Genomic DNA, 26,094 nt, shown 5'->3' on the forward strand with positions numbered 1-26,094 from the left:
GCTTGCTGCCCAGCTCACTGCCCAGCTGCTCCAGGTGATGAATACCAACAACTGACCGAGGCCCAAGGTTTACATCCAGTTCACACGCGGGTGCTGGATGATCTGTTCCCTGTCCTCTGGGGTCACTGCTGCCCTCCACGCAGGTGACAGCCAGGGGTCTGGGCTGCTCTCCTCCAGGTGCCCCAGGGAAAGGCTGTGAAAGGCGTTCCCTGGTTTCTCTTCAGGGTTTTGGGGCAAGTGACCCTGTCACTCCTCTGAGGCCCTTTCTGAGAGAACCCCTCCTGGTTACCGCCACTGCTATCACTTGGTGGGAAGCGGAGGAGTGAAGATGGAGTCAGTCCTGGGTTTTCTCCATTTTTCCTTCATTTTGAACTTTTTACTACAAGAGTCCTTTGTAAAATATCAAACTGTGAGTTTGTACGTTTGTAAGGACATCTTGTTCTTAGCTCCTTCTCCATCCCTCCAGTTCTGGTGGCACGAGGGACCCTGTCAGACCCGTGGCCACCACTGCCTTCCTCCAAGGAACCCTTGTGGAGAGACGGAGAGGTCACCACAGGGTTGGTCACACTCTAAACTCAGATGCTGCAAGTTAAAGGTCAAGAATTCTATCTGCTGCCAGGATTCATAAGGCTCCATCTCTTTACAATTTACCCCACTAGTGAAATCGGGAGAGAAAAGGACTCATTTCGAGCATGTGTATTTTAAGTTTGCCAACCCAGTGTGTGCATAGGCAACTGCAGATGGGCGTTTTGGTAACTATCAAATTTATACATGGATTTTCAGATGGAAACAGATGCTTTAGGAAACTCTGCATTCTTTGGAGAAATGTCTATTTAGTTCTTTGGCCCAATATATGGAATTTAGAAAGATGATAACAATAACTCTGTGTACGAGACAGCAAAAGAGACACTGATGTATGGAACAGTCTTATGGACTCTGTGGGAGAGGGAGAGGGTGGGAAGATTTGGGAGAATGGCATTGAAACATGTAAAATATCATGTATGAAACGAGATGCCAGTCCAGGTTCAATGCACGATACTGGATGCTTGGGGCTAGTGCACTGGGACAACTCAGAGGGATGGTATGGGGAGGGAGGAGGGAGGAGGGTTCAGGATGGGGAGCACATGTATACCTGTGATGGATTCATTTTGATATTTGGCAAAACTAATACAATTATGTAAAGTTTAAAAATAAAATAAAAAAAAAAAAAAAAAGAAACTCTGCATTCAATTCTGAGAAATATTCTCTTTGAAGAAATTTGGTGGGAACACAAATCTCACTTTGGAATGACATCTATCTCTGTCCTAATGGAATCGTGAGACGTCTTCCCTGGGAGCCTGAGAGCTGCGCCATCCTTACTCTAGCAGATGTAGACTGGGATTATTCCCGTTCCAAGGCTGCTGTGAAGGTGGCATGGAGCACGGAACTGAACTGTCCTCGAGCCAGTCCAGAGTGAGGCCACTACGGAGGCCGGGAGGCGCGACCACGAGGCCTCGGCTCCCAGGGACAGGCCTGTCTACGGCTCTCACTGAGGTCTCTTTCCAGAGCTGCATGCAGCCACCTCATTCATCCCATGAGATCTGAGTGCTCAACAAGTGAGGTCTTTTGTATCAGAGGAGAGTATGCAGATGAAGGAATAAGAAAAACCACAGCCCTGACCCTCTGCCGCCTGAGAGCACGGTGGGCAAAAGAATGTTGTTGCGCAGAGCAGAGGAGCCGGCTCCCGCCCAGCCCTCACTGATAAGGGGAAGGCACTCACCTCCCTGCTTATTGTGGTCAAGAAAGATTGAGACCTTTCGGGCCAGACCTGTGAGGAAACAGGGATTATGGGCTTGATGCAAGGGGAAGCCAGCCAGCCAGAGCCAAATCAGCCAGAATTAAACACACCACAGAGTCAGGGAGCACCATGAAGGAAACGGGGGCGGGGGGATGGGGGTGCAGACAGTGGCCCGGGCCACGGCTGCAGTTGGAAGACAAGGGCCAAAGTACCTACGAACTTGAAAACTCAACAACTGGAGGTTTTAGCTAAAAAAAGACTCAAGATGGGAAATCAGAAGGTGCTGAGACTCAAGGGAAACGTGGCCTGACATGCGTGGCACTTCCAGCGAGGGGCAGTTAATGGCCAGTCACACACACGGTTAGTGTGGCCCAACTGGCAGGAGCTGACCCACTGGCCACGGCCGGAGGAGCAGAGGTAACCCTCTGTCTAGGTCCTGAGTGAGGACGGCTCTTCATTCACGAGGCCCTGGTTTGGTGAGGAGGCCTCTGGGGAATGGTGCTTATGTCCAGGTGACTATGGGCACCTTGGCCTGACGATGGGTGGTACCACCACAGGTTCTATTTCAGAACATGGCTCACTCAGCTCCAGGGGATGGCCAGGGACCCAGACTGACTTCAGTTCTCCTGACTGCAGGGGATCCCCATGAGGGGAGTGTCCCCAGGTTAACTGCACGAGCATGCACAGGAGCATATGTGTTCACATGTGCACATGCATGCATGCGTGTCCATGCCTGGGTACACATGTACACAGTGAGTCAGCGGCATGCTAAGATGACGCGGAGGCCCTGCACGTTTCACACAACTTCCAAAAGGCAGGGGTAGGGCTCCTGCAAGAAACAGTCTCTTTAGTCCCAAACCACTGGTTCAGATCTTTGCAAACAGGCTGCCACGACAGCGACCCGGTGAGTGAGTTCTGAGCTGGACAGCACACAGGAGAACCTCACAGGCAGAGTTTCCCCACTGCTCAGGAGGCGCCAAGTCCTCCCTCCCAAGTGCTTTACATGCCAGTGTTCACAGACGAGACCCCCATGACCTCTGGAGCTGAAGGACAAGGTGGGCTGGGCCTTGCAGGGTGCAGAGCTGTGTAGGATCCCCTGTCACAGGTGCGTGGAGGAGTTGATGATGGCAACCCCTCCCCTCAGGGTGCCTCATCCCCACAACACAGCTCAAGGCTGCCTGGGACCCGAGACCAGGCGGAGGACCTCCCTGTGCAGCACAGGGAGTTTCACATGCCCGGGAGGTAATCCAGAGCAGGAAGTGGGGGCTGTTGCTTCTGCCTGACAAGGTCCCGGGGGACCACAGCCAGGACTCTGAAGGGCCTCACGCTGCAGGGGGGCCCCCAGATGCTGATAAGCAATGGCCTTAGAAGCTGCTAGTTCTCCCCTCAGAATCACGACCAACAGCTCTGTGATTGTTGTCAGAGGCCAAGATGAGTGAAGAGAAAGATAGCAGGTACTGATGGGCAGAAGGCACCCAGAAGTTGGCAGAGGGGCCAGAAATTCACCAGCCTCGCCCCTTGGTTACTGAGCTTGAGCTCCTGAAATGGAAATTATAATTGGGGTCTCTCTGGCCCTGCTGGGGTTGCAGTCCCTGTGCTGCAGAGGGAAGCTGTGGAGGCTGGAGGGTGCAGGGGTCTCTGGTTCTCAGGGCACCCCTCCCGGGCCCTGCCACACACAAGCCCGACCTGTCCTGACCCTTTAAAGCAGCTGGCCCCCAGGTGCCCTGCCCCTTCTACCTCCCACTCCTCCAGAAAGAACGAGAAGTAACATTTTCCTTTTTGCTAAGTTCACTGCTGCCCGGTCAGACGAACTCTGGCTTAGCTGCTGAGGAGTGCCCGCTCCAAGACCCCCTCACCCCTCCTGCTGACAAAGACTTGGAGGTAAGACCCTCACCAGCCCTCACCAACAACGCCTGTCCTGGGAGATTTCTGAGACCCAGGAAAGGGGGCGGGTCCAGTAGGAAGGAGTCTGTAGGAAACACACGTCCGTCTACATCAGTGGAACCCACTCACAAGGAAGGGCTGCAGCGCACACCTGGGCCAGGAGCGGCTCCCCACACGCAGGTGACGTCTGGGGGGACAGTGCAGGGGTGCCCCAGGGCTGTGCTGCTGTCAGCTCAGCTAGACCCCGTCACCCCACCTGCATGTTGACTCCTGGACAGGCAGCTCCTCTCACCTTCACTGGAGCAAAGGCAAGCGACGCTGTGGGCAAATAAACCACAGATACATCATTTGGGGGTGGCAGGTATTTGGGGGCTACAGGTAGGTGGACCGTTGTAAAAGGAAAAGGCTAGACAACAGCATATTCACTGGGCCGCAAGTGGGCTCCCCACCTTCCCATCCTCTGGCCCAGCTGGAAGCCTGACCCTGCTCTCTACCAGCTCCTGCCTTCCCCACACAGGGGTCTGCGAACGGCTGGAGCCTGGGACAGGTTGCCTGCTGGGATGGCAGCAGGAAGCTAAGGACTGAAGACCATGACTCAACTTGCCCAGCATATCCTGCAATGTGAGGGTGAGCACCTGAGGACCACGGGGAGGCCGTCAGCCACCTGCTCTGCTGGAGCCTCAGCACAGGCCTAGGGTGGGGCCGGTGGCTGAGCGGGTGGAAGGTGGGGGCGCTGCAGGGCAGAGAACAGGAAAAAGCAAGAGAGAGATGGAGGGACCCTGTGATGGCAGCTGTCATCCATGGGAGCACAGGACCGGGCTCACAGGAGCCAAGGCAACAAAAAAACGGCTGTGTTGGGGCTTGTGGGATTTGATACACAACTACTTTGTCTCTGAAGAAAATGTAAAAACACTTAAAATATTAACATATAAGGAAGTGTCTGCTGTGGAGCTGGCCATGCCCCTGAGGGCACTTAGATGGAGGAGAGAGAAGCAGCCACGCAAGCACCTGATTGCTTCTCAAGGCCACGGAGAGACCCCAGGTGGGTGGAGGGGGGTGGGGTGATGAACAGCAAGCCGCTCTTGCCTCCATCTGGCAGGGGCTTTGCAATCACACTGGAGGGTGGCTCTGGAAATCCAGACCGATGGCCACATAAACGCTCACACAGTGAGCGCCAGGCTGAGGGGCGCAGACCTCCCGATAATGGGCCTGGACCCAGAGACTGGCAGGTGGTGTGGGTGTCTCTCAGCCTGGCTGTGGCATGGCCGTGCCCACCAACAGGCAGCACACAGAGTGGGGTCTGGTGGACACTGCAGCCACACCTCCTTCAGCCCAGAGCGGGCAGGCGGTGCACTGGCCTCTGCCGAGGACCAGACGCTACCAGGGTGCCTGCTGTGTGCTCCTCACTGAGAGCGGATTATTCTGGGTATGAGGGGCACAGGATGCAGCCCCAGACCCCGCCGTGCCCATGCTCTCACAATCAACACACGCTTCAAGCCAAGGGCAGGGGCTGCGGGCTGCTCAGAACTCGGCAAGAGACACACACACACACACACACACACACCCTCCCCTTCACCTCGCTGCAAGCAGAGTCTCCCAAGAGGGAAGCTGGTTGGGTCGGGACTCAGGGGCTCCGAGTGGACCGACTTCCTGCAGGACCCCAGGAGCACCCACCTCGGGTGGTGGGCAGCATGTCCGAGAGTCCCTGCCAGGCTGTCACCATTTCTGGGTTCTTTTCCAAATCAGCAAAGTTCTTCCAGACCCTGATGGCACCGTCATCTTGGGGAGAGGAGAAAGGAGATTAAAACGCAGGCCTGGCTGCTCTGGGAAGGGGAGGAGGCCCCTTTCTTGGGGGTGCCGGAGGACACAGGCTGCTCAGGCCCACACCAGGCAGCCTGAGGGACAGACGGTTCTCTCATCTGGGGAGGAGCCACACACAGGCAGTGTGAGACCTCTTCCGACCTGACTTGGGGCTTCAGGGTGGAGCCCCCACCTCAGCGTTCCCGATTTCCCCCACCACCGCGGGCGTCATCTGCCAAGAAGAGCTGGTCTCTCTCACAGGGACAGGGCCTCTCTCCTCACCCCATCACATGACTCAGGAGACCGGTGGGACGCCCCTCCCCGCCTCTCCAGCCCCAGGACGGGGCAGAGGTCCCAGTGTTCTCCAGCAGATGGGCACCAGGTGGGCCTGAGTGTGGGGCCACCACCTGTCTGCTGGTCTGTCTGTCCTTCCTTCCTTCCTCCTGGTGTTGCTGTTCCCAGGACCCTGTTCTCTGGCCTCACTAGCCCGTCATGGACAACCTGGCCTTGAGCTGCAGAGGGAGTTCAAGGTCACCTGGGGACACACTGGGGAACTCGCGTCGAGCAGAGTCCCTGGCTCTGCCATCTGCTGATCCGCCCCAATCTCTGCTGAGACGTGACGTCTCCCTGCTCTAGAACTTAGGCCTCATGCTGCTTCTCCACTGGGACCTGACTCCCAAAGGGCCCTTGGTCCCTCTGCCATGTCTGCTGTTTCCAAGGAATCACCTCTCTGCATCCTCTTTGAAGCTCAGATAGGCTCATTGTGACCCGTTGTCAAATGCCCCGCAGACCCTACTGGCTCCCGCACCACTGTGGGGTTTGTCTTCCCCTCCCTGCCTGAGGCCTGCTGGGGGGCTGCCTTGGGGCTGGGGCTGGACTCTGTTTTCCTGGGGAGGGCTGCCAGCAGGACCTCTCCCCCTAGGTGTGCCTGTCATGATGGTGGCCTCCACTTGGGACTGGTCAGTCCCCTTTATCAAAAGAAACAACTGAGGTCACAGGCACCTTGCTGCCAATTTGTGCTGGGGCCCTGCACCTGTCCCCTGCCACCTCTGCATCAGGGTTTAGGTCCCCACCATGGGAACCTACTCACCTGTGGCTGTGAGCAGGAGGGAGCAATCCTGGCCATTCAGATACTCCATGGCCGTGACCCTCGTGTACCGAGGGTTTCCGTTGTGGAAATAATCCAGCTTCTCCCCTTTCTCCCAGTCCCAAAAGCTTCAGGGAATAAGAGAGAAATACGGTGAGTGATCAGGGAGGAACAAATGAAAGCCACAAGGAAATACCACCTGACACCCAGCAGGTCAGCCACCAGCAAACACAGAGAAGGACAAGTGTCGTCAGAATGTGGAGAAACTGGAACCCTGTGCCCTACTGGTAGCAATGTGAGATGGTGCAGCCGCCACGCAGAGCAAGAGCGGTTCCTCAAGATGACTGAACACTGAAGTACTACGTGTCCAGGATCCCACCTCTGTGTACATATTCAAGAGATGTGCACCCAGGTCATAGCGTGTCACTCATAATAGCCAAAGGATGGAGGCAACCCAAGTGCCCACTGATGGATGAAGGAGGAGACAAAGTGTGATCCACACACTTGGACCACTATTCCATCTTAAAAGGGAAGGAAGTTCTGACACCTGCTACAGCACGAATGAACCTTGCGGATGCTATGTTAAGTGAAATAAGCCAATCACAAAAGGACAAATACTAGATGATTCCACTCATTTGAGGTTCCCAGAACAGACAAATTCCCAGAGACAGAAAGTTGAGTGGTGGATGCTGGGCCTGGGGAGTGGGGAGGGGGAGTCAGTGTTTAATGGGGACACAGTTTCAGCTTGGGGTGATGAAAAAGTCCTGGAGGTGGACGGTGGTGACGGCTGCCCAACAAGGTGAAAGCACTCAATGCCACTAAACTGCAAGCTTAAAAGCGGAGAAGACAGTAAATTTTATGCTATGTATAAAAAAGGAGAAGAATAAGTAATAGGTAAGAATTCTGTCCATTTTATCAGCTATAAAAATAATCGTCCCCATGGTCTCTCCCATCAAGTGTGCACTTTCTCGGGGACATAAGGGCAACAGTCGCTATGAGTTAAAGTGGTGTCTTGTTACTGACGCTTTCCCTTTGCACACTTGCTGCCCTTGCACCTAAGCGGGTCCCTAACATGCCCTGTCACTGGGGGGTCCTAACGAGCCCCTGTGCTCTGCTCTCTGTTCATTGCACAGGAACAGCCCCATCTTAGTGCCTGAAGCTCCGGTCCTGGCCCACATGTAACTGTGGTCAGGCCTCTGGAGCGCCCGTGGTAACGTGGCCAAGTGCAGCCCTGGGAGGGTGTGGGCAGCACCAGGAGGAGAGACATCTGCCGGCAAGTTCTCTAGCCCCCACCCCCGAAGCAGCCCAGAGGCTTGGGGTGAGGCACTTCCACGCCTGGACGGGGCAGGGGGTGTCCTGCCCACACCCCCTGGGGCTACTTGTTCTCCACCTGAAAGGCCAGCCCCATAAGTACCCCCATACCAGATGCTGTCTTTGTCAGCGACGGCCACGCATGGTGTAAAGGGGTGAAACTTGACCACGGAGGGGACGCCAGGGTTCCTGTTCAGAAATATCTGGTCGTCCAGCCTTGTGATACCTGCCGAGGGAAACACAGGACGATGGGCCTCAATTTGCAGTAAACGTCACTGCCGTGTTTTGCCAAGGCTGACGCCAGCCGCTCGTATCTGGGGGGTTGGGAGGGGCCCAGAGGGAAGCAGGAGGCAGAGTGTGGGCGGGCTCCTGAGGGTGGGGCTGCCTCCGTGCAGACAGGCTGGCATCCGACTCACGCTTACGATAGCCCGTCGGCAATATTCAGAGCAGTGCACGCAGGTTAAGGTTTTCTGAAAAGAATGTCACAGATTTTGGAATAAAGTTCAGTAAGGCGGCGATTCGGAACTCAGACCCAAGACTAAAGCTTTGGTTTGGCCATCACTGTCCGTAACCCAGCCAACTCCTGTGTGGAGGCGAGGGCCTCCAGTATGGAAAGGCGGGAACCTTGAAATGACGGAAAGACAGCTGATCAAGAGTCACACAGAGGACGTGAATGGGGATCTGCTCCCCAGGCCCCAACACAGGTACCTGGGAAAAACTGCTATGGCCCTGAAGGAGCTCTAGAAGAGCAACGAAAAGAGGATACCAGTGTGGGGAGCATCAGATGGGTTCCCACATGTTATCTGCAGAAGGATGTAGGCTCATGCAGAGGAGCCAGGCGTGTGGCCCCTGTACCTGCCCGTCGTGGAGGGCAAGCAGCCCCCACAACACTCAGCCCCGGGGTCACCCCCTCCTTGGCCACTGGAAGCTGGTCTTGGGTGACACAGAGGAGAGCGACTGTGGCGCTCGTGCTTCGTGAACCTGGCACCTGCTGGGTGAGCTGCTATCACCCACGATTTCAGGCTTTTTCGCCTCCCTTTGCTAAAAAAGCTAACACTGAAAACCACTCAATCATCAGGATGTGGTTAAACTAACAGGCAAACAGGCCTGGGAACGTTTAACTATTGCCCAGAGATGCCCTCCCCGTCAGCCATGGGTTCCCCAGGGAGGGCGTGTAATTTGACCCAGGAAAGATGAAGGGACACCCAGGTCCTGAGTCACTGCAGGCATTCTGCACACACGCACAGATCTGGGCACGATGGTGAGGTTGCAGCATCACGGGGGCTGGCTGGAGGGGTCACAGATAAGGGAGGCGGCATTAACTTTCCCAGCTCATCTCCGGGGGCCTCGCGGACTCGTCTAATGACTTTGCTGGGCCCGTAGGCGATAGTCCACGATTCACATCCTTCCCAGCACATGGCTGGCCTCAGATGAAACCACCACTTCACAGAGTCCAGGCTCTGAGCGCTACAGGCAGTGCAGGAGGCTGTGGCCTTGCTAGTGGCCCTGCCCTCTCTGCCCACGTCTGCCGGCGGTGAGGCTCTTGCCTGCAAGCTCACTTGCCAAGGTCTCCAGCAGCTCAGCAGTTCCTTTCGGTGTGTGTCAGACAAACAGATCTTTTCCCCACAAAGACTGGAAAAGAGAACCCCTGACCCTAATTTACAAAGATGATTTTTTTCTTTTCTGTCTGCAAAACCTGGTTGGTTCTCAAATGACCGGCTCTAATTTCACTCCCTGTGCAATGCTGACCGAAACACCACCAGCCAAGTGTGGCCTTTACTGCCTTCAGATGTTCGCTGTGTGCGGCAGACTGGCTCCCAGGCCGCCTGTGGGTACAGGGAAACCAATTTGTCCTGCTGTCCCCTTTGGTAGGCCTGGGGTCTAAAGAACCACAGACTTCCAAGAAAATAGGTCCTTGACACCATAATTCAAAGAACTCCTATCAAGCTGGGCGGCTCAAGCTCTCCTGGAAAAACTGGCAGACTTTGAATTCTACATCCCTGGGGGCTTTACATCTAGAATGCGCCTTCACAGAGGTGAGTTACAAACAACCAAGATTGGTTTTAGCAGAAGTGACCCTGCATTAATGGAATGTGACCCTAGCATCTCAATGAGAGCACTGTGAATGCGCTCGAAGTGCTTCTGAAACAGCATTGCTTCTGGAAGTGCTTGGGGGGCACCAGGCCTGGGCAGGTGGGCCAGAGATGAGATCCCGCCTCCAGGCTGCCTGCAGGTAGGGATGGGCTCATGGGTCCTCAGCCGCAACTTTAAATAGTAACCCATAATACAAAAAAATTCTCTGGTGGTCCAATGGCTAAGACTCCATGCTCCCAATGTGGGGGGCCCAGGTTCGATCCCTGTTCAGGGAACTAGATCCCACATGCTATACGCCACAACTAAAAAGATCCTGCTTGCTGCAAGTGAAACCTTGCATAGCCAAATAAATAAATAAATTTTAAAAAATTAAAAAAAAAAGTAACCCTTAATAATCAAGGGAATTTGACACCACAGGGAGAGAAGGTCATGAAAATAATTCCACAAAAGTGTGAGGAGTCTGCTTATCTACTCTGTGCAGCACCCAGGGAGCATCATCCACTGCCCAAAGCTGGCCCAGCAACAAGGACTCAGGCAGAGCTGGAAGACCAGCCCACCCACAGCTGTGGGATTGAGTTGGCTCCTGAGCCCTGGGGGCTGTACTGCTGGGAAAGAGGGAGGCGAAGGCTTGTCCCTGGGTGGGGGAGCTACCCAGTGCTCTGGCCCTGTCCTAACCACAGGGTGGAGCCCCTTGGCTGCCCCCTCCCACCTGGCCTCAGTGCCTGAGGGTAGGGGGCTGCTGCAGCTGACATAAGGGGGACCCATGACACAGCAGCCCTCCCTGTGGCAGCCCACGTCCCCGCACTGGTGAGGTGGGGTGGGGCTGGAGGGTATGCAAAGTGGGGAGTTAGGGTACCTGTTGGCAAATTTAGTAAAAGGTTTGGTCAAAATGTGACTGATATACAGGCTTGGGGTAATAGGGAGCAATTATCTGGGGGCCATGTGGGGTCCAGGCAAATACAACCAGGGCCTGAGGTTTGTCTTCTGTCCCCATGGTGAGGACACAGGCCACCCTGCTGTGGACCCCAAGGCTGCAGAGGGCTTGCTCCCTTCTCTCTGGAAATGACAAAAGGCAGAAGCCACGACTGTCTCAGAGGCCGCCAGTCAGACAGGAGCTTCCTTGGACGATGATCCCAGAGAGCCTCCCTGTCTCCCTGGGGACAAGGCCTTCCTGGGCAGGTGAGTGGTGCCCCACGGTGGCACCCCTTCCTCCCTGGAGCATCTCCGCCAGCCTCATTCCTTGCCCGCACCAGGGCAAGTGGGGGCCGGCTCACTGCCCGCGGTGGCCCCTGGGGACACCCCTTACCCTTCTGGATGAGCTGTTGTGCCTGCTTCCGGACACGGGTGTTCCGCAGAAACCGCCACTCCCGCTCCTTGCGGATCTGACTCTCCAGGTCATGCTCTTCCGGAATCTCCAACAATTAAAAAAAAGAAAATTAAGACAATTATTTCCAAATGAGAGGGTTCCCCCTCTGCAGGTGCAGAAGAAACCTGGTTCTCTGGTCGGTCCAGTGCCCAACAGCAGTCAGAGCAGACCCTTACAGTCAGAGGGTGGTCACCAAGCTCCCGAACCTGCTTCCCTCCCTGTGCTGGGGGCATTGCACCCTGCTGACAGCTGGGTGTGGAGATTCTGGGACCCGGGACCGGGACCTGGGACCCGGGGGAGGGCTGGCTGGCTTGGGGACATGGAGCAGAGACTTAGGAAGCCCCTGCCTCTGACAGCCCAACCGTAGAGGCCAGAAGCTGTCACACTCTGACAGGGCAGCGAGGGGGCTGCTTTCAAAGCAGACAGAATTTGAGGGGGAGGTGCAGGGATAAGGGCCAGGTGTTTCCTGCAGGAGGGGACATAACGGGCTCTGCTGTGCTGGACACTAGATTGACTCCTTTGTACCCTTAAATGCAAAATCAGAAAAAGATGTGGTGTGCTCAGAGAGGTTTGCTTTTATTCTGATGCCAAAGGGAAACGAAGCCTCTGGTTAGAAGATGAACGCACTCATGAGAAGTGACAGAGGGCAGCAGGCACGGTAGTGCTGCCCCCTGGGGCCGGAGAGGCAGCCTGGGCCTGAGGGCGGGGCCTTCTCACCCCTGGCGGGCAGGAGCTACTGCCCGCCAGGCTCCACCTAACACAGCAAAGGGGCAAAGCTGGCATCAGATTCCATGTGGGTGGAGAGTGAGGAAGGAGCTTCGACCCTATGCCTGGGAACTTCTGCCTTCCTTCATCAGCTTCTGCATATGAAGTATGTGGAAGCTGGAACAGTCCCCTTTCCTGGATAAGGGCCCTTCTTGCTTCATGGCATGTGGGTCATGTCTAGGAGAGGGCCACACTTAGCAAACAGTAAGTTAGGATTTAAGTTTACTATATTCAGAACATAATCATTTGTTGTGTAAAAACGATGTATCTCCTTCGTCATACAGTCAACTTGCCTAACTCTGGTTGCCTGCTTGAGAACTCAGACCTGTAAAGTTCTCAGATATAAAAGGAATCAAATAAACTTGGAAAAACCCTACTTCCTCTTGGCTGAGAGCTAACCTGCCTTGTACTCAGCCAGGTAACACTGCACAGGCAGAGGGAGCCCATATTCAATATTTTAAAAGTCATCTTCTCTGCTGGAGAAAGCATCAGGATGACGAATGGTGAACGTGGTCACGTGTACGTGCCTGTGTGTGTGCAAGCACAGCTGAGAAGATGGGAAGCAGTTATTACACGAAATGGTCACGGAGCACTTTTGTGTCTTCTTAAATGCTCCGTGTCATCTCTGATCACAAACAAACAACCCGAAACCTCATCTCATCCCTGTGCACAGACCAGAGGGGTCTGTGTTCCAGGATTTCACTGCTACAGTCCTGTCTTTTTTCTCTTAAAAATCACAAACCCACAGCCAGCAAAACAGCAAAGATATCCTGACACGGAGACAACAGAAGAAAAGTCACCTAGAGCCTCCAGAGCAGTTAGTGTTGTAGACATAACCCCACGAAGGCACTTGGGATAGATGGTGGGTTTTTACCAGCTGGTTTTGTTTCATGACAATCCAGAGATTACTGGAAAAGAAATTACAGATAACCAATAACATAGAGTGATAAAAAGAAAACCTCCAGATGAAAAGAAGACAGAATCAGAATGAAGCTCTGGTTTCTGCAGGTTTAGAGGAAGGGTCTGGAAGCAGGGAGGGAGTGGGACAGACAGAAAGGAAGTTCTCCATGTGGTGAGGGCAGGCAGGAGGAAGGAAGGGGGCAGGAGGCAGCTGTGCGTGGGAGTGTGGCCACATGCGCCCTGGGGCCTCAGACAGACTGACCTCCACCGCACAGCCAGGCATCACTGCCCCGGGCTGAGTCCTAAGCAGCAGAGCACGGAGCTCTGGGGAGTGGCCCCGCTGAGCTCAGGAAGGACTTGCAGCATTGAACTGAACTGAACCGCAGCCCAGGAACCAGCGCACACACCGTCCTGGGGACAATCACCACGAAGCACTAGGACAAGCGGGGGCGGGCAGCAGTGGGGCAGTGCGGGAGGTGTGGGTGGAGAGAGACGGGGAAAGGGAGAGAGCAGAGGCTGCGAGAAGCAGCAGGCGTCAGCCGGCCGGGAGGGATGAGGACGGATGGAGGGGACCAGACTGTTTCCTGCTCAGCTCTTCTTAATCATCTGCTCAGTTGCCTGCCCCTCCCCTTACCTCGTGGCTCTGCAGGTTGAATAGAAGCTTCTGAGTAAACAGAAGCCCAGACCTAGACGGTGCTGAGCTTTCCTCCTGGCAGAGCTGGAGGGACGTGGGTGAGGCTAATAGTGTTACATGATTAGGATCATGACACGCTGAGGATTCCTAACACCTGGCTTCTCCTCAGACAAAAACCAATTATGATGCTGAAACCTCCTGAGGCCTCCCGTGGAGCCGACAGCTGAAGGCTGGTGACGGCATCCCCCTTGTTCCTTAACTGTCACTGGGGCAGCCTGGGCTTGGGAACAAAGGGAGACCAGAGGGTCTCAGAAGCCTGATGGCGGGCCTTGCCAGGTAAGCAGGTCCTCATATGATGAACTTGTGAAACACAGGGCACACCCTCAATGCCTCTGAATTTAAAGGGGTTCAAGTGCATGGGATAAAATCCACAACAGGCACGTGGCTATCAGGACCGAAGCTCGACCCCTGGAAGGCTCGTGAGGTCATGGAAGTCCCCACCAAAGAGCTTCCTGGGTTCCCACCAGAAACAAATCGAGTTCTGCGGTGGGACAGAGACCTTGTTTAACAACAAACCACCCTCCCCAAACAATGACGGAGTCAGCAGTGCCGGGAGGGAGCGCACTGGCTGTGGGCTGACTGGTCTCCGCTGGGCATGACGTCTAAAGAGTTACCAAGCTGAAGGCCACTGACCGCTAAGGAAGAAGCTCTGAAGAGCAGATCGGAATTCACTGTAGGTTCTGATACCTAAGTACAGGCATTTTTATCATGTGACCACACGTCACAAAGCATCAGGGTGACTGAGATGCAATTCACATGCGGTAAATCTCACCCTTTGGGGCCCAGTTCTGAGTTCTGACAGGCCCCACGGTCATGTAACCACGCACAATGGACACGTAGAATAGTTCCTTCACCCCAAACTGCTAGATGCCCTCTGTAGCCTGGCCTTTCCCCCAGTCCAAGTCCAGCACCACCTCTGTTTTCCATCGCTGTAGCTTTGCCTTTTCCAGATGCCGTATAAATGAACTGTACAGTTTAAGTCTGGCTTCTTTCACTGAGTGTAACGCAGCTGAATTTCATCCATAGTGTGTATGCTTCAGTTTATTTAGAAAACATTTGGTGAATTAGTATTTCATCATATGAAATATTCTAGCAGTTTATTCACCCGGTGAAGGATATCTGGGTTGTTCCCAGTTCCTGGTAATTATGAATAAAGCCACTGTAAATATTCAAGTACAGGCTTTTGAATGAACAGAAGTTTTCATTTCTCCTGGGTGAATATCTAGGAGTAGGATTGCTGGGCTCTATGGTTAAGTATGTGTTTAATTTATGAGAAAGGGCCAAATGTTTCCAAAGTGCTTGCAATATTCTGCCTTTGCACCAGCAAAGTATGAAAGTTTCAGCTGCTCTGCATCCTTTGCCAGTACTTGGTATTGACAGATTTGAAAATTTTAGCCCTTCTAACAGATGTGCAGTATCTATTTCATTGCGGTAACTCAACTTCCCTTGTGAATAACTGCTGTGACGCTACACATCTTTTCTCAAGTTTATTCGCTGCCTGGGTACTTTTTATGGTAAAGTGTCTGCAGATCTTTAGCCCATTGTTTTTAACGGGGCCACTTGTTTCCTGATCATGGAATTTTGAGTATTCCTTATATATACTGGATACAAGATTTGTATGTGTTTTTTAATTTTCTTTTGGTTTGTGGCTCATGATTTCATGTTCCTAACAGGATTACTCAAAGAGCAGTTATCGATTTATGGTGAAGAGCAATCTGCCACTTTTTCTTGTGTGGCCTGTGCTCTTTGTGCCTTATTAAAGAAACTACTGCCTAACCCAAGGTCAGAAAGATTTTCTTCCAGAATTTTCATGGTTCCAAGCTTCACATTTAAGGCGTGAGTTATTGTACAAGGTGTGAGTGAGTGACTGAATTTCTACTTTTGGCAAATGGGTGTCCAATTACCATGGTGCCACTCCGCTGGAAAGACACATTCCTTTCATTGAACTGAATAGTTCTCATACCTCCATGGAAAACCAATGGGATGTACTGATGTGACTCTATTTCTGGACTCTGTTCTGTCCCGTTGATCCATGTGTCTGTCCTCTCACCAATTCCACGTCTTGATTATTTAACTTTATGGTGAATCTCGAAATCAGGCAACAAAAGTCCTCCAACTTTGTTCTATTTCAAAATTGTTTTGGTTACTTCGGTTTCTTTGCTTTTCCTCATAAATTGTAGAATAGGCTTGTTGATTAAAAAGAGAAAGCCAGGAGGGAGGTCCAAGAGGGACGGCACATATGGCTGATTCATGTTGATATATGGCAGAAACCAACACAATATCATAAAGCAGTTATCCTCCAATTAAAATAAATAAATTTTAAAAAAGAAAGGAAAAGGTCTATTGGGATTTGGATTCAGACTACATTGCTCTATATACATCAGTTTAGGGAGAACTGACATCTGAATTTCAGTCTTTCAACCCATGAATGTGGTCTTCACTGATTTAAGTCTTCTCTGATTTTTTTCATCAATGTTTTTCATTTTTCACCATTTGGATTTTGCTTTTTTTTTTTAGATTTGTAGCTAAGTTAAGTACTTCATGATTTTTTTTTTGGATGTTATTGTAATTTCTGATCATTCATACAGAAATAAACAGATTTTTGTATAATGACCTTGTATACTGCAATCTTACTGAACTCACTTATTCTGGCAGCATCTTTCAAATTACTTAGGGTTTTCTATACATCCAATATTGTCTGTGAATAGAGTTTTATTTTACCCTTCCCATATGTACACATTTTCTTTTCTTGCCTTGCTGTCTAGGACCTCTGGGAGGATGCTGAATGGGAATGGTAAGATGAGACATCTTTGCCTCACATACACCTGGTTTTGGAGAAAAAGCACTGTCTTTTATCAGTGAAAATATGTTAACTGTAGGTCTTCTATAGGCACCCAGTGTAAGAGTAAGGAAGTTTCCTTCTATTCCTAGTTGGCTAGGAGTTTTTATTTTGAATGGCTGTTGAATTCCATCAAATCCTTTTTCTGCAGCTACTGAGATGATCATATGGTTTTTCTTTAGGCTGTTGATACAGGTATAGGATTAATTTAAAAGTGCTGAATCAACTCTGCATTCTTGGGATAGAATCCACTTGGTCATCAGTATAGAATCTATTTTATGTACTGCTGCATTTTATTTATGAATATTATGTTAAGGATTTTGGGTTCATGTCCATGAAGAATACTGGCTTGTAGATTTTTATTCTCTTAATGTCTTTGACTGGTTTTGGTAACAGAGTAATGCTGCCTCCATACAAAGAAATGGAAGTACAAGAAGTATTTGCTCTTATTTTTTTATAAAGCTCTTTTTGTAATTAAATGTTATATTTTAATCTGTCCTGAATTATGAAACAAACAATTGTTCTTTTTAAAAAATTCAAAGAGCTGGAAGTATATAATGTAAAAAGGACAGTCCCTTGCCCTGATTCCAGTCCTACCTTCTAGAAGTAACCACATTAAGAGTCACCTTCCAAGCTTCCTCTGATGCTTACACAAATCTATGGAACCACAACATCTGTGCACATATCTTGGACCATCGTGTTATGTGACCTACTATATCAAGGACATCCCATTAAGGCCTCACACAGAGATGAAGCTTACTGACTAATGTCTATGTCTACTACGCAGATGAATCATTTTTAACTGTCTCCTTACTAATATTCTCTTATTTGTTTTCAAACTTTTTGTTATTACAAATAATCTGTAACAGCATTTCTTGACACAAGTTATCACATATCCATGTACAGTAGTGGGTTTACGATCTGCTCCTCAGAGTGGGATTGCTGGTTTCTGTGCTGTGCTCAGTTGTGTCTGACTCTGCGATGCCATGGACTGTAACCGGGTTCCTGTCCGTGGAATTTTCCAGACAAGAATACTGGAGAGGGTTGCCATTTCTTTCTCCAACTGCTGGTTTCTAGGGCCTACCCATTTATAGCTTGGATAGCTACTACTGAACTGTCCTATACCAAGCTATTATTTCACCAGCCACCCATAGTGTGTGAGACTTTCTATTACCCTATACCCCCCGCTTAATCCATCCTCTTGCTAGAAATCAATCTTTGAAATTTACCAACCTGAGAATGAAAAAAGAATTCATATTATTTTTATAATCAGAACAAATTTCAGTATGCCTCTACTTTTTAAACACAAGACAGACCATTTTTAATATCCTGCCTAAAGTAAGATATGAACTCTGGAAACCAAACCATAGAAGAGAGAGGGGGTACCATCAATCAAAGGAGAACAGTCCAGAATGTAGTTCTTTTTGGTCACACAGACCTGTAAGAAATCTGACTGTGAACTGATAAAAAGTCAGCAAAAACTGTCATTACAGTCATGTTTTGAGTATTCAATCCCACTAACCATTAGTTGCACGTGACTGTAAATATTGGGCATAATTATGTTATCTGGTGAAAATGTAGTTTCCTATGCTTACCTCTGAAGTGATTTAGAGTTTGGGGTTCTTCTGTCCTTTCTGAGGTACAATCCTAGCCTTGAGCTATCTTTAATTTGCATATGAAACAGGGTAATAAAAAAGTTCCTAATGCATTTTATTGCACAAATGTGTCATTCAATGATTAATTAAATTAATAAAAGAAGGCACTTACGAATACCACCTGGAAAAAGTAATAAATTAAAAAAAAAAAGCAATGAGATTAAACATATCCTCTTCTAAAGTTTGGAAAAGGTCTCTAATTAAAGTAAAAGAAATCACTTGAGTCCTAAGCACCCTAAGTTGTCAACAGGGATTACAGACAAAACTCACTGTAACAACTTCATTTTCAACCATAACACCTCGAGCTTGTCATTTCAAGCTACATCCAATGGGAGTTTGTTATCACAAACGTGGTGAGTCAGAAAGAACATGCATGCAGCAACTGTTTTTCTGGCTCCTCTCGCGGGCTCCACAGTGAAAGCTGACTTCATCCTGTGGGGACCCTTCTCCCCTCATTGCACCGCAGGGTCCACTTTGGGAGCCAGCATGATGCACCGGGACAGACCACTGGGCTCACAGCCTCTGTCTCCTCCAGGCTAGCGACACGCGGGACCCTCCCCAGCGGGAATTCTCAGACACACTTCCAGCTAGAACACACACAGAGGAGCACAAAGGCAGGGGAACCTGCTGAAAAAAAGGGAGGCATGGCTCAGTCCCAGAGCAGATGCTGGCTGTGGGTTTGCACCTGAGTGAAACATGTAAACACATATGTAGGGGTCCCCACAAACGGCAGCCCTCGCCCAAGAAGCCTTCCTCCAAGGTCAGCTGATGTGTGCTCACAGAGGGCACCTGTGTTCTAAGTACCTGATGCCTAGGAAAGGAAAGCAGATCCTTAGGGGAAAAGTCAAGTTTGTGTCTATGTTCAAGAAAAATGTGTTTTGGATTACCTATGCCACTTCTTCCCACAGGAAGAACTGAGAATAGGCATGCCCAGAGACTTCGAGAATAGCAGCTCAGCGTCCTACCAAGCAGCTTCTGTGACTTACAGTCACTGCAGTTTCAGTGAGATGGTGGACCAGCCACCCAGAGTCTGTGTCGCTTGACCACACTTGCCTGAAGCAGAAGACTGTATCATGGATTCTGAACGTCTGTTACTACTAGACTAGACTCACTCACTCAGACAGTACACACCACAGATCGAAAGGATGACTTGCTACCCATAGCACCAGCAACGATCCCTCTCCTGAGACAAATTCGTGTTTTCCCACTTTCTCCATCCTTAGCCAGAGAAGCCTGAGAGATCAGGGGGAGCAGGTCAACCCAGGTGTGGACAACACACTTGGTTGACTGTAACAGGCCTCAGTGATCTCTTGGGATCATTTCTTTAATGTATTTCCCCCTGATATAAAGGTGCATGCTCAGTCACTCAGTCATGTCCAACTCTTTGTGACCCCATGGACTGTAGCCTGTCAGGCTCTTCTGTCCAAGGAATTTTCCAGGCAAGAATACTGGAGTGGATTGCCGTTTCCAGCTCCAGACTATAAAGGTACTGTGTGCTAAGTGTGGAAACTCTGTCCATCTCGTGGCCAGTTTATATCTTGTTTTTTTTTTCCCTTTTAAGGAAATTTTGTTATGAGCATTTTCTTAAGTTACTAATTTAAAACTTTTATTTTTCAGTAGCTCCAGTAGTATTATATCAAGTACTTCAACCTTCTTTAACCATTCTCCTCCTGCTGGACATTTACATGGATTCTAGTTTTTGCTACTGAGAGACTGCTTTTCCTTTATCACCTGCCTTAGGCACTGACAACCATTATTCTGTCTTGTAATTGGCAAAAGCCAGTATCACTACAGAGAAACAGGAAAGTAAGAGAAAAGCTCTAATACAGTCCAAACACTCTTCCTGGAAATTTCTTGGATATATAGCTCGATACACAAGTAAGAATAAGCTGCAGTTTTCAATTTTCCATTATCTATGAGGGGAAAAGAAGGTAAGGCAATGGCACCCTACTCCAGTACTCTTGCCTGGAAAATCCCATGGACGGAGAAGCCTGGTAGGCTGCAGTCCATGGGGTTGCTAAGAGCCGGACACGACTGAGCAACTTCACTTTCACTTTCTACTTTCATGCACTGGAGAAGGAAATGGCAACCCACTCCAGTGTTCTTGCCTGGAGAATCCCAGTGACGGGGGAGCCTGGTGGGCTGCCGTCTATGGGGTCACACACAGTCGGACACGACTGAAGCGACTTAGCAGCAGTAGCAGCAGCATGAAGGGAAAGGAAGGTAAGAACGTGCTTTAGACCATCAAAGTCTAAAATGAGCCCCTGCAGTGCTCCCTGCAAAAAGATGGGCACCAAGATTCTGTTTTGATAGCACTGTCCTGTCTCACCCTGGCACCCTGAATGTGTGGCCCAAGTCTGTAGTGAAAGGACATGTCACATCATCAAACCTGGAAGGCAGTGTCCCAGAATAAGTCAGATTAGCCCTAGCTAGCTAGCTCAGTCTGACAGTCCCTGAAGCCGGGAGCACCGTAAGCCTGGGGAACTCCTGGGTGACCTTGCCAATCAAGACAAAATGACACATTTTATACTGGCAAGCTCAGAAAGGCAGGTAAGTGAAGTCAGTTTCTTTTGCTGTTTTTTTTGACCGTTAATTCCAGCTTCCATGACAGCAATCTGGTGTCCCCTTAACAGCCACGCTCGGTGGAATAGGAGGCCAGTGGGCACAATAGGGCCCTGTGCAGCCCTGTGCCTGCCCCACTCCATGACTCAGGGCCAGGCCTGCGCAATGGCATGTGGGCTGGTGGGAGTCACGGCCCCTGAGGGTCACAGTGAGCAAGCCAGTGGGATCAGACCTTGAGCTCAGAGCAGAAGGGTTCAGACACCCAGGCCTGAGGCTGGGGCTCCGGAGGCCCGTGCTCGCTTGCTGAGGAGACGAGGGCAGTGCCGGCTGGGGAATTTTGGCTTTAAACCCTGAGAGCTGCTGATGCATGGCTACCTTCATGACAGGCTGGGCAAAGTACCGCGCGCTCCAGTCGCAGAACCCCGTCTGCATCGTGGCCGAGATGAAACTTTTGTGTCCGGCAGTATCATCTGGGTCGTCGGTGGTCTTTGGGGCGTTTGGAAAAGAGAGGAGAAGACAGAAACAGAGTTAGTCATGTCAACCCCAACCCTCTCTGTGAGCTTGAGACAGTCCCTTTCTGGAGACCAAGGCATAGGTGTCAAGTGGTCAGGTTTCTGAGGACAGTATCTCTATGGTCCCCTTACTTCTCTGTCCTGGTGACCAAGGAACCCTGACTGTCAAAACAGGGCTCTGAGTTTGTGCAAGAGACGGAGTGTCCCCCGGAAATGGCCAGGGTAGGCTAGGCTGCAGAGCCTGACACTGGTCCTCAGCACTGGGTCTAGGAGCCCCACACGGGGCCTCTGCCGCCTGGTCCCTGGGCTGTCGCTCCCACCGGGCCAGTCATACACGTAGGACCTTGGCCTGCCCTGTGGCTCCTGGACAAGGGCGCAGCAGAGCTCGGGCCATCTGGGACTTCTAAACATTAAAACTTAAAACACTTGGTGCTGCGGTGGGGTGGTGGGTCAGTTTGTTCCCTGTTGTAGAACCAATGTGGGCTGGGCTGGCGGGGCAGGGGTTGGCCTCACTGCACACGACAGGGCGGGAGAAGTGCCTCAGAGAGGAGTCTCTGCTACCCAGAGAGATGGGGTCAGCAATAAGGTCTTACCTCCCGCCTGCCAGGGGGAATTGCAGCGCTGCTGGGCCAGGACTCCCGGATTGTGGGTCAGCCACTCCTGCCTGGCTGACTCAGGCAGAGTCCAGCTGGGAGGCTAAACCTGGCAAAAGTGCCTGTGGCCATTTTTGTCCCTCGGCCATTGAGGCAAGGGAAGCAGGCGGCTCCGAAGCCAGGTGGGCGGGGCTAGCAGCCGGTGTGGACACCTGTCTACCCTCAACACCTGCTCCAGCTCCAAAGTCAGCCTGCAGGCTGCTGTGACCTTCCTATCAAAATCGCTGGTCACTGGTGAGCTGAGACGCGTCCTTGGTGTATGCAGAATGCCCTCTCTATATTGTGTCCACTTGGCCGGGACAGCAGCAAGCAGTATCGACAAGACCCAAGGCCCTAGCTTCCGAGTCCACCCTCGTATGTTTTCTTGCAAACAAAGGCGCCAGTTCCTCCCTCCCCTGAATAGCCTTGTTTAACTTAGCTGCAGAGACTACACCCGCCTATGGGGTGTAACTGAATGTTGAAGGAAGTTAGTGTTGAGAGCGACATCTGTACCTGGTCTGGGCCCTTATCGAACATCTTCCGCGTCCGGGGGAACTGGTGGGAGTGGGGTGTGTACTGTACCCCCACGGGGCCTGTGGTGCCCGGCCGGCCTGGAGGCAGGTCTCGGCTGACCGGCTGCTTGGCCACGTCGTTGGTCAGGCTGGAGCTGCTTGCGCTGGATGTTGGAGGGGAGCCTCTGCCGTCGGGGAAGAAGAAACTGCATTTTACCCAGAGCCCATTCCTTTGACACCAAACCCCAAGCAACCTCCACTGATCCTGGGAATGGGCTGAGGGTCACCAGCTTGGAACAGCCTCATCACCTGACTTGCTGATGTGACTTCCAAACCTGAACTGCTGCTGCTGAATTAATGACCCCTTCCAGTTTCTAAGAACCATTCTAAGAACCATCCTCCCCTGAAAACCAGTGCAGCCAGAGGCAAGCTTGGTCTGGGCTGTGAGTCAGCCCTAGGAGGGTGCAGGGCACATGTGCCCCGCTAGGATCCAGTGCACAGCCCTGTGAACACTGATTTCGAGGAGGGTTCCAACCTGCTGGTCACTTGCTGGAAGACATGACCCTCTGATAAAATCCTGAATGGAGTCAGGTTCAGTTCAGCTTTGCTGAACAGTTGTGCAGATGAAGGCAGGAAAGGATTCTAGGAGGGGCTCAGATAAGTGAGAGAGAACCTGCAGACTTGGCAGGGCCGGGGAGGCTGTGTCGGGAACCTCCCCAGACCCTGGGGGGCGGGCTGCCTACCACTCACCCCGCCTGGTGGATGTGGATGCCTTTGTTGGTGGGGCTGGCAGGCGCCGACTGCGTGAGGGAGGAGGTGGTGAGGAATGCGCTGAGGCCGGGCGTTCACTGTGGCCTGAAGGAGCAAAGGGACAAGTGAGGGGGTGGTCACTGTGACGACCTGAGGCTACAAGACAAGCAGAGGTTGGTGGCTGCTTTTGAGTGGCTTCAAAGTCACAGAAAAGGGCTTTTGGCTGAGGAAATCTCCCAGGAATGGAAGGTCCTGCTTGAAAATTTCCCCCGAAATGTCACCCTGTAGATAAAGTGATATTCTGTAGCTCTTCTGGAAGGTATTCACCTGCTCCAGTGAGGCTCCAGGGATGCATCCCCCGCGCCCATGTGACAAACACGGTGACTAAACTGCACCATGACTAATGAGGACTGGGCACGCTCAGGCTCCCACTGGGGCAGGAGCTCCCCTGGGAGGGACAGCTTCCTGGGCAGAGCTGGCACTCCGGAAGGAGCCCGCCCAGGCTTGGCCTCACTGTTCTTTTGTATTTCAGGGCAGGCTCAAAACAACCCCCTGGGGGCAGCACTTTTTGAATAGAGATGAGACCCAGATCTGTGCCCTGTCTCCCATGAGCACGTGTTCCAGGAGAACCCTGGACTGGCCACTCACGGAGGACCCTCCCATTCTGGATTATCCTCTTGGCAGTTATGAAGGCCATACCTTTGTTCAGCCCACACGCAGAAAGTTATAGAAAACAAAACCACCAACATAAATCAATGTTTTCCAGATAAGCCTTCACTTTGAAATGAAAACAGTTAGAACTGGATCATAACCAGCCTATTAAAAGGCTGTTTTTTTGTTTTCTGAATTATAAAAGTTGTATTGTTCATGTTTGTTTTGCTCCGTTATTTACATTATTTGACCTACACACACATACACACACAACCCCAACAAAGCCTGAGAGCCAAACGATCCCTTAAGAAGTTTAAAAGAAGAAAAGAAATTTAAGCTAAGAAACTAGGTGCCTCCTCAAAATTTCCAGGAAATCAGTGGGAGGTGATGGAGAAAGCCTCTGGATTGAAATGCAGACTTTAGCAGAATCCACGACCTTTCAAAGGCTCCCCAAGCCCAGAGGATCTGCTGTTGCCTGAGCTGCAGCCCGCAGAGCTATCTCCCCAGGGACCCCCATCCTGAAGGCCCCCATCCAAGGAGGCTCCAAAGGAAAGAAGGTGTGGGCTGGGAGTGACTGACTCAGCCTCCCTGCTCTTTCCGGGGGCGGAGGCGCACAACCCTGGCTTGTTCTCTCTCGGCCTTGAGGGCAAAGTAGACAGCCGAGCTTCTTCAGTGCACTTCACACTGAAGGCTGCCACACACAGCTCTAGTTTTGCATCTGTTCTAGAAATCCTGAGAGGTGGGCGTGCCACTGGCTGGGGAAGCCCTGTGACTGGTGATCGACTGTAGGGTTTCAGGCTTAGATGATGCTTCTTCGCCTAACGTTTCTTATTTGTGCAGCAAACATTCATTGCTGCAGAGCTGCAGCGATGAGCCTGAGTGGGCAGTGGTCACGCAGACCCACTTGTCTGTGGGCCTGGTGTGGACAGAGGCTGCTAAGGGAGCAGGTGTGGGAGATACCCTCCAGAGAGGCCCCTTTCTGGGCTGGTCGCAGCTGCCGTTTCACAGACAGCATACAGTCAGGAAAGGGTAACACAGAAACACCGGTGTGCCTGCTGGGTATCAGGTTTGGGCTGTTATGAAGGAGGATGGAGCGTGGGTCTTCAAGACCCCAGGACCCTGCTGGGAGCATCACTGACTGTGGGCACACTTGCCCATGGCTCTCAGGGTGTTGAGATGCCCTGTCATTTTCCCCTCCTTGATGCTGGACTGGAGTCACTGGACCAGCAGATGGGCTTGATGAAGGCCCAAGTCAAGTGCTGAGTCCAGAAGAGGAAGGGCAATGGCAGGAGGTCATGGTCACAGCTACAGGCCAACTCTTCAGAGGGCAGCAAACATCTTGTTAACAGTCAGATTCTAGCTCAGATGTATCCTCTTAGCCCAATGCAAACAGAAATGATTTGCAGGGACACACACACGTGTGCACACACGAGCTCCACCTGTGCTCCCTGCCCCCTGCAGTTAACGGGGGCAGTCTCGGTCACGGGAGCCTGGGCCCGCAGTAAGACGCCTGCTTTGTCTCCAGCTCTGAGCACTTTCTTACTCTGCAGATCTTCTCCCAGAAACATGTTGCCTCACAAGAACTTGGGAAAGTCTAATTCAGGGCAAACACCCTACAGAGATGAGGGTGACGAGGACAGGATTTCCTAACTGGATCCTGACATAGGCTTCAGGACACCAACGGAGGCTTTTGGCTGCTCTCTCTTGGGGGAGGGAGTGTTTCACAGGAGTCCCTGTTAACTGCACACCAAGGATCTGGATTCGTGTGTGAGGAAGTGACTTCCCAAAGGATGGTTCACAGTTAATTCTGGGCTAACTCGAGGCAGAGGACCTGGAAGCCAGAGCACTGAGAATGGACATCTGTGAAACACACGACTCTATCTAGAAAGGAATTTTTCTGTAAACCAAACTTCCTAGATAAATAACGTAAACTTTCTTTTTGGACTCTAAGTCCCAGGTAGAATTCACTTCAAGCAACGGTGGTGACTGTGATGAACTGGCCGGTAGTTGGCAGAGCCCCCACTCCTGGGGGCCTGGGCTCCCTCAATCCTCGGCATCGCAGGAGAATCAGCATCAGTGAGGTCAGGACTGGGCATGGCGGGGAGGCTTCATTTTCACAGAGGCCCACTTGAGTCCCACTATGCCTTCTGCCGGGACTGCCTTCCTTTCCTCTATTTCCTTCCTCATGACTGTACTTCCTCCCTCTCTCGGGCACGGACCCTAATATGCTGTAAGAAACATGTATTTTAGAAAAGTTTAATTTTGAATCAATCCTATTCTTACTTGAAAAAGGAGATGATTGG

General features: G+C 51.5%; 1 protein-coding gene across 1 annotated transcript in view; it reads right to left on the minus strand.

Annotated features, from left to right (window-relative positions):
- Nucleotides 1–26,094, minus strand: part of RPTOR (regulatory associated protein of MTOR complex 1) — a 324,636-nt gene that overhangs the window by 11,343 nt on the left and 287,199 nt on the right. Inside the window, 8 exon segments of the mRNA NM_001192130.4 lie at nucleotides 5,336–5,440; nucleotides 6,552–6,676; nucleotides 7,971–8,085; nucleotides 11,260–11,365; nucleotides 21,110–21,220; nucleotides 22,392–22,575; nucleotides 23,141–23,213; nucleotides 23,215–23,245. Of these exon segments, the coding sequence (NP_001179059.3) occupies nucleotides 5,336–5,440; nucleotides 6,552–6,676; nucleotides 7,971–8,085; nucleotides 11,260–11,365; nucleotides 21,110–21,220; nucleotides 22,392–22,575; nucleotides 23,141–23,213; nucleotides 23,215–23,245 (850 nt within the window).

Source organism: Bos taurus, chromosome 19, assembly GCF_002263795.3.
Source record: "Bos taurus isolate L1 Dominette 01449 registration number 42190680 breed Hereford chromosome 19, ARS-UCD2.0, whole genome shotgun sequence".
Taxonomy (NCBI): domain Eukaryota; kingdom Metazoa; phylum Chordata; class Mammalia; order Artiodactyla; family Bovidae; genus Bos; species Bos taurus.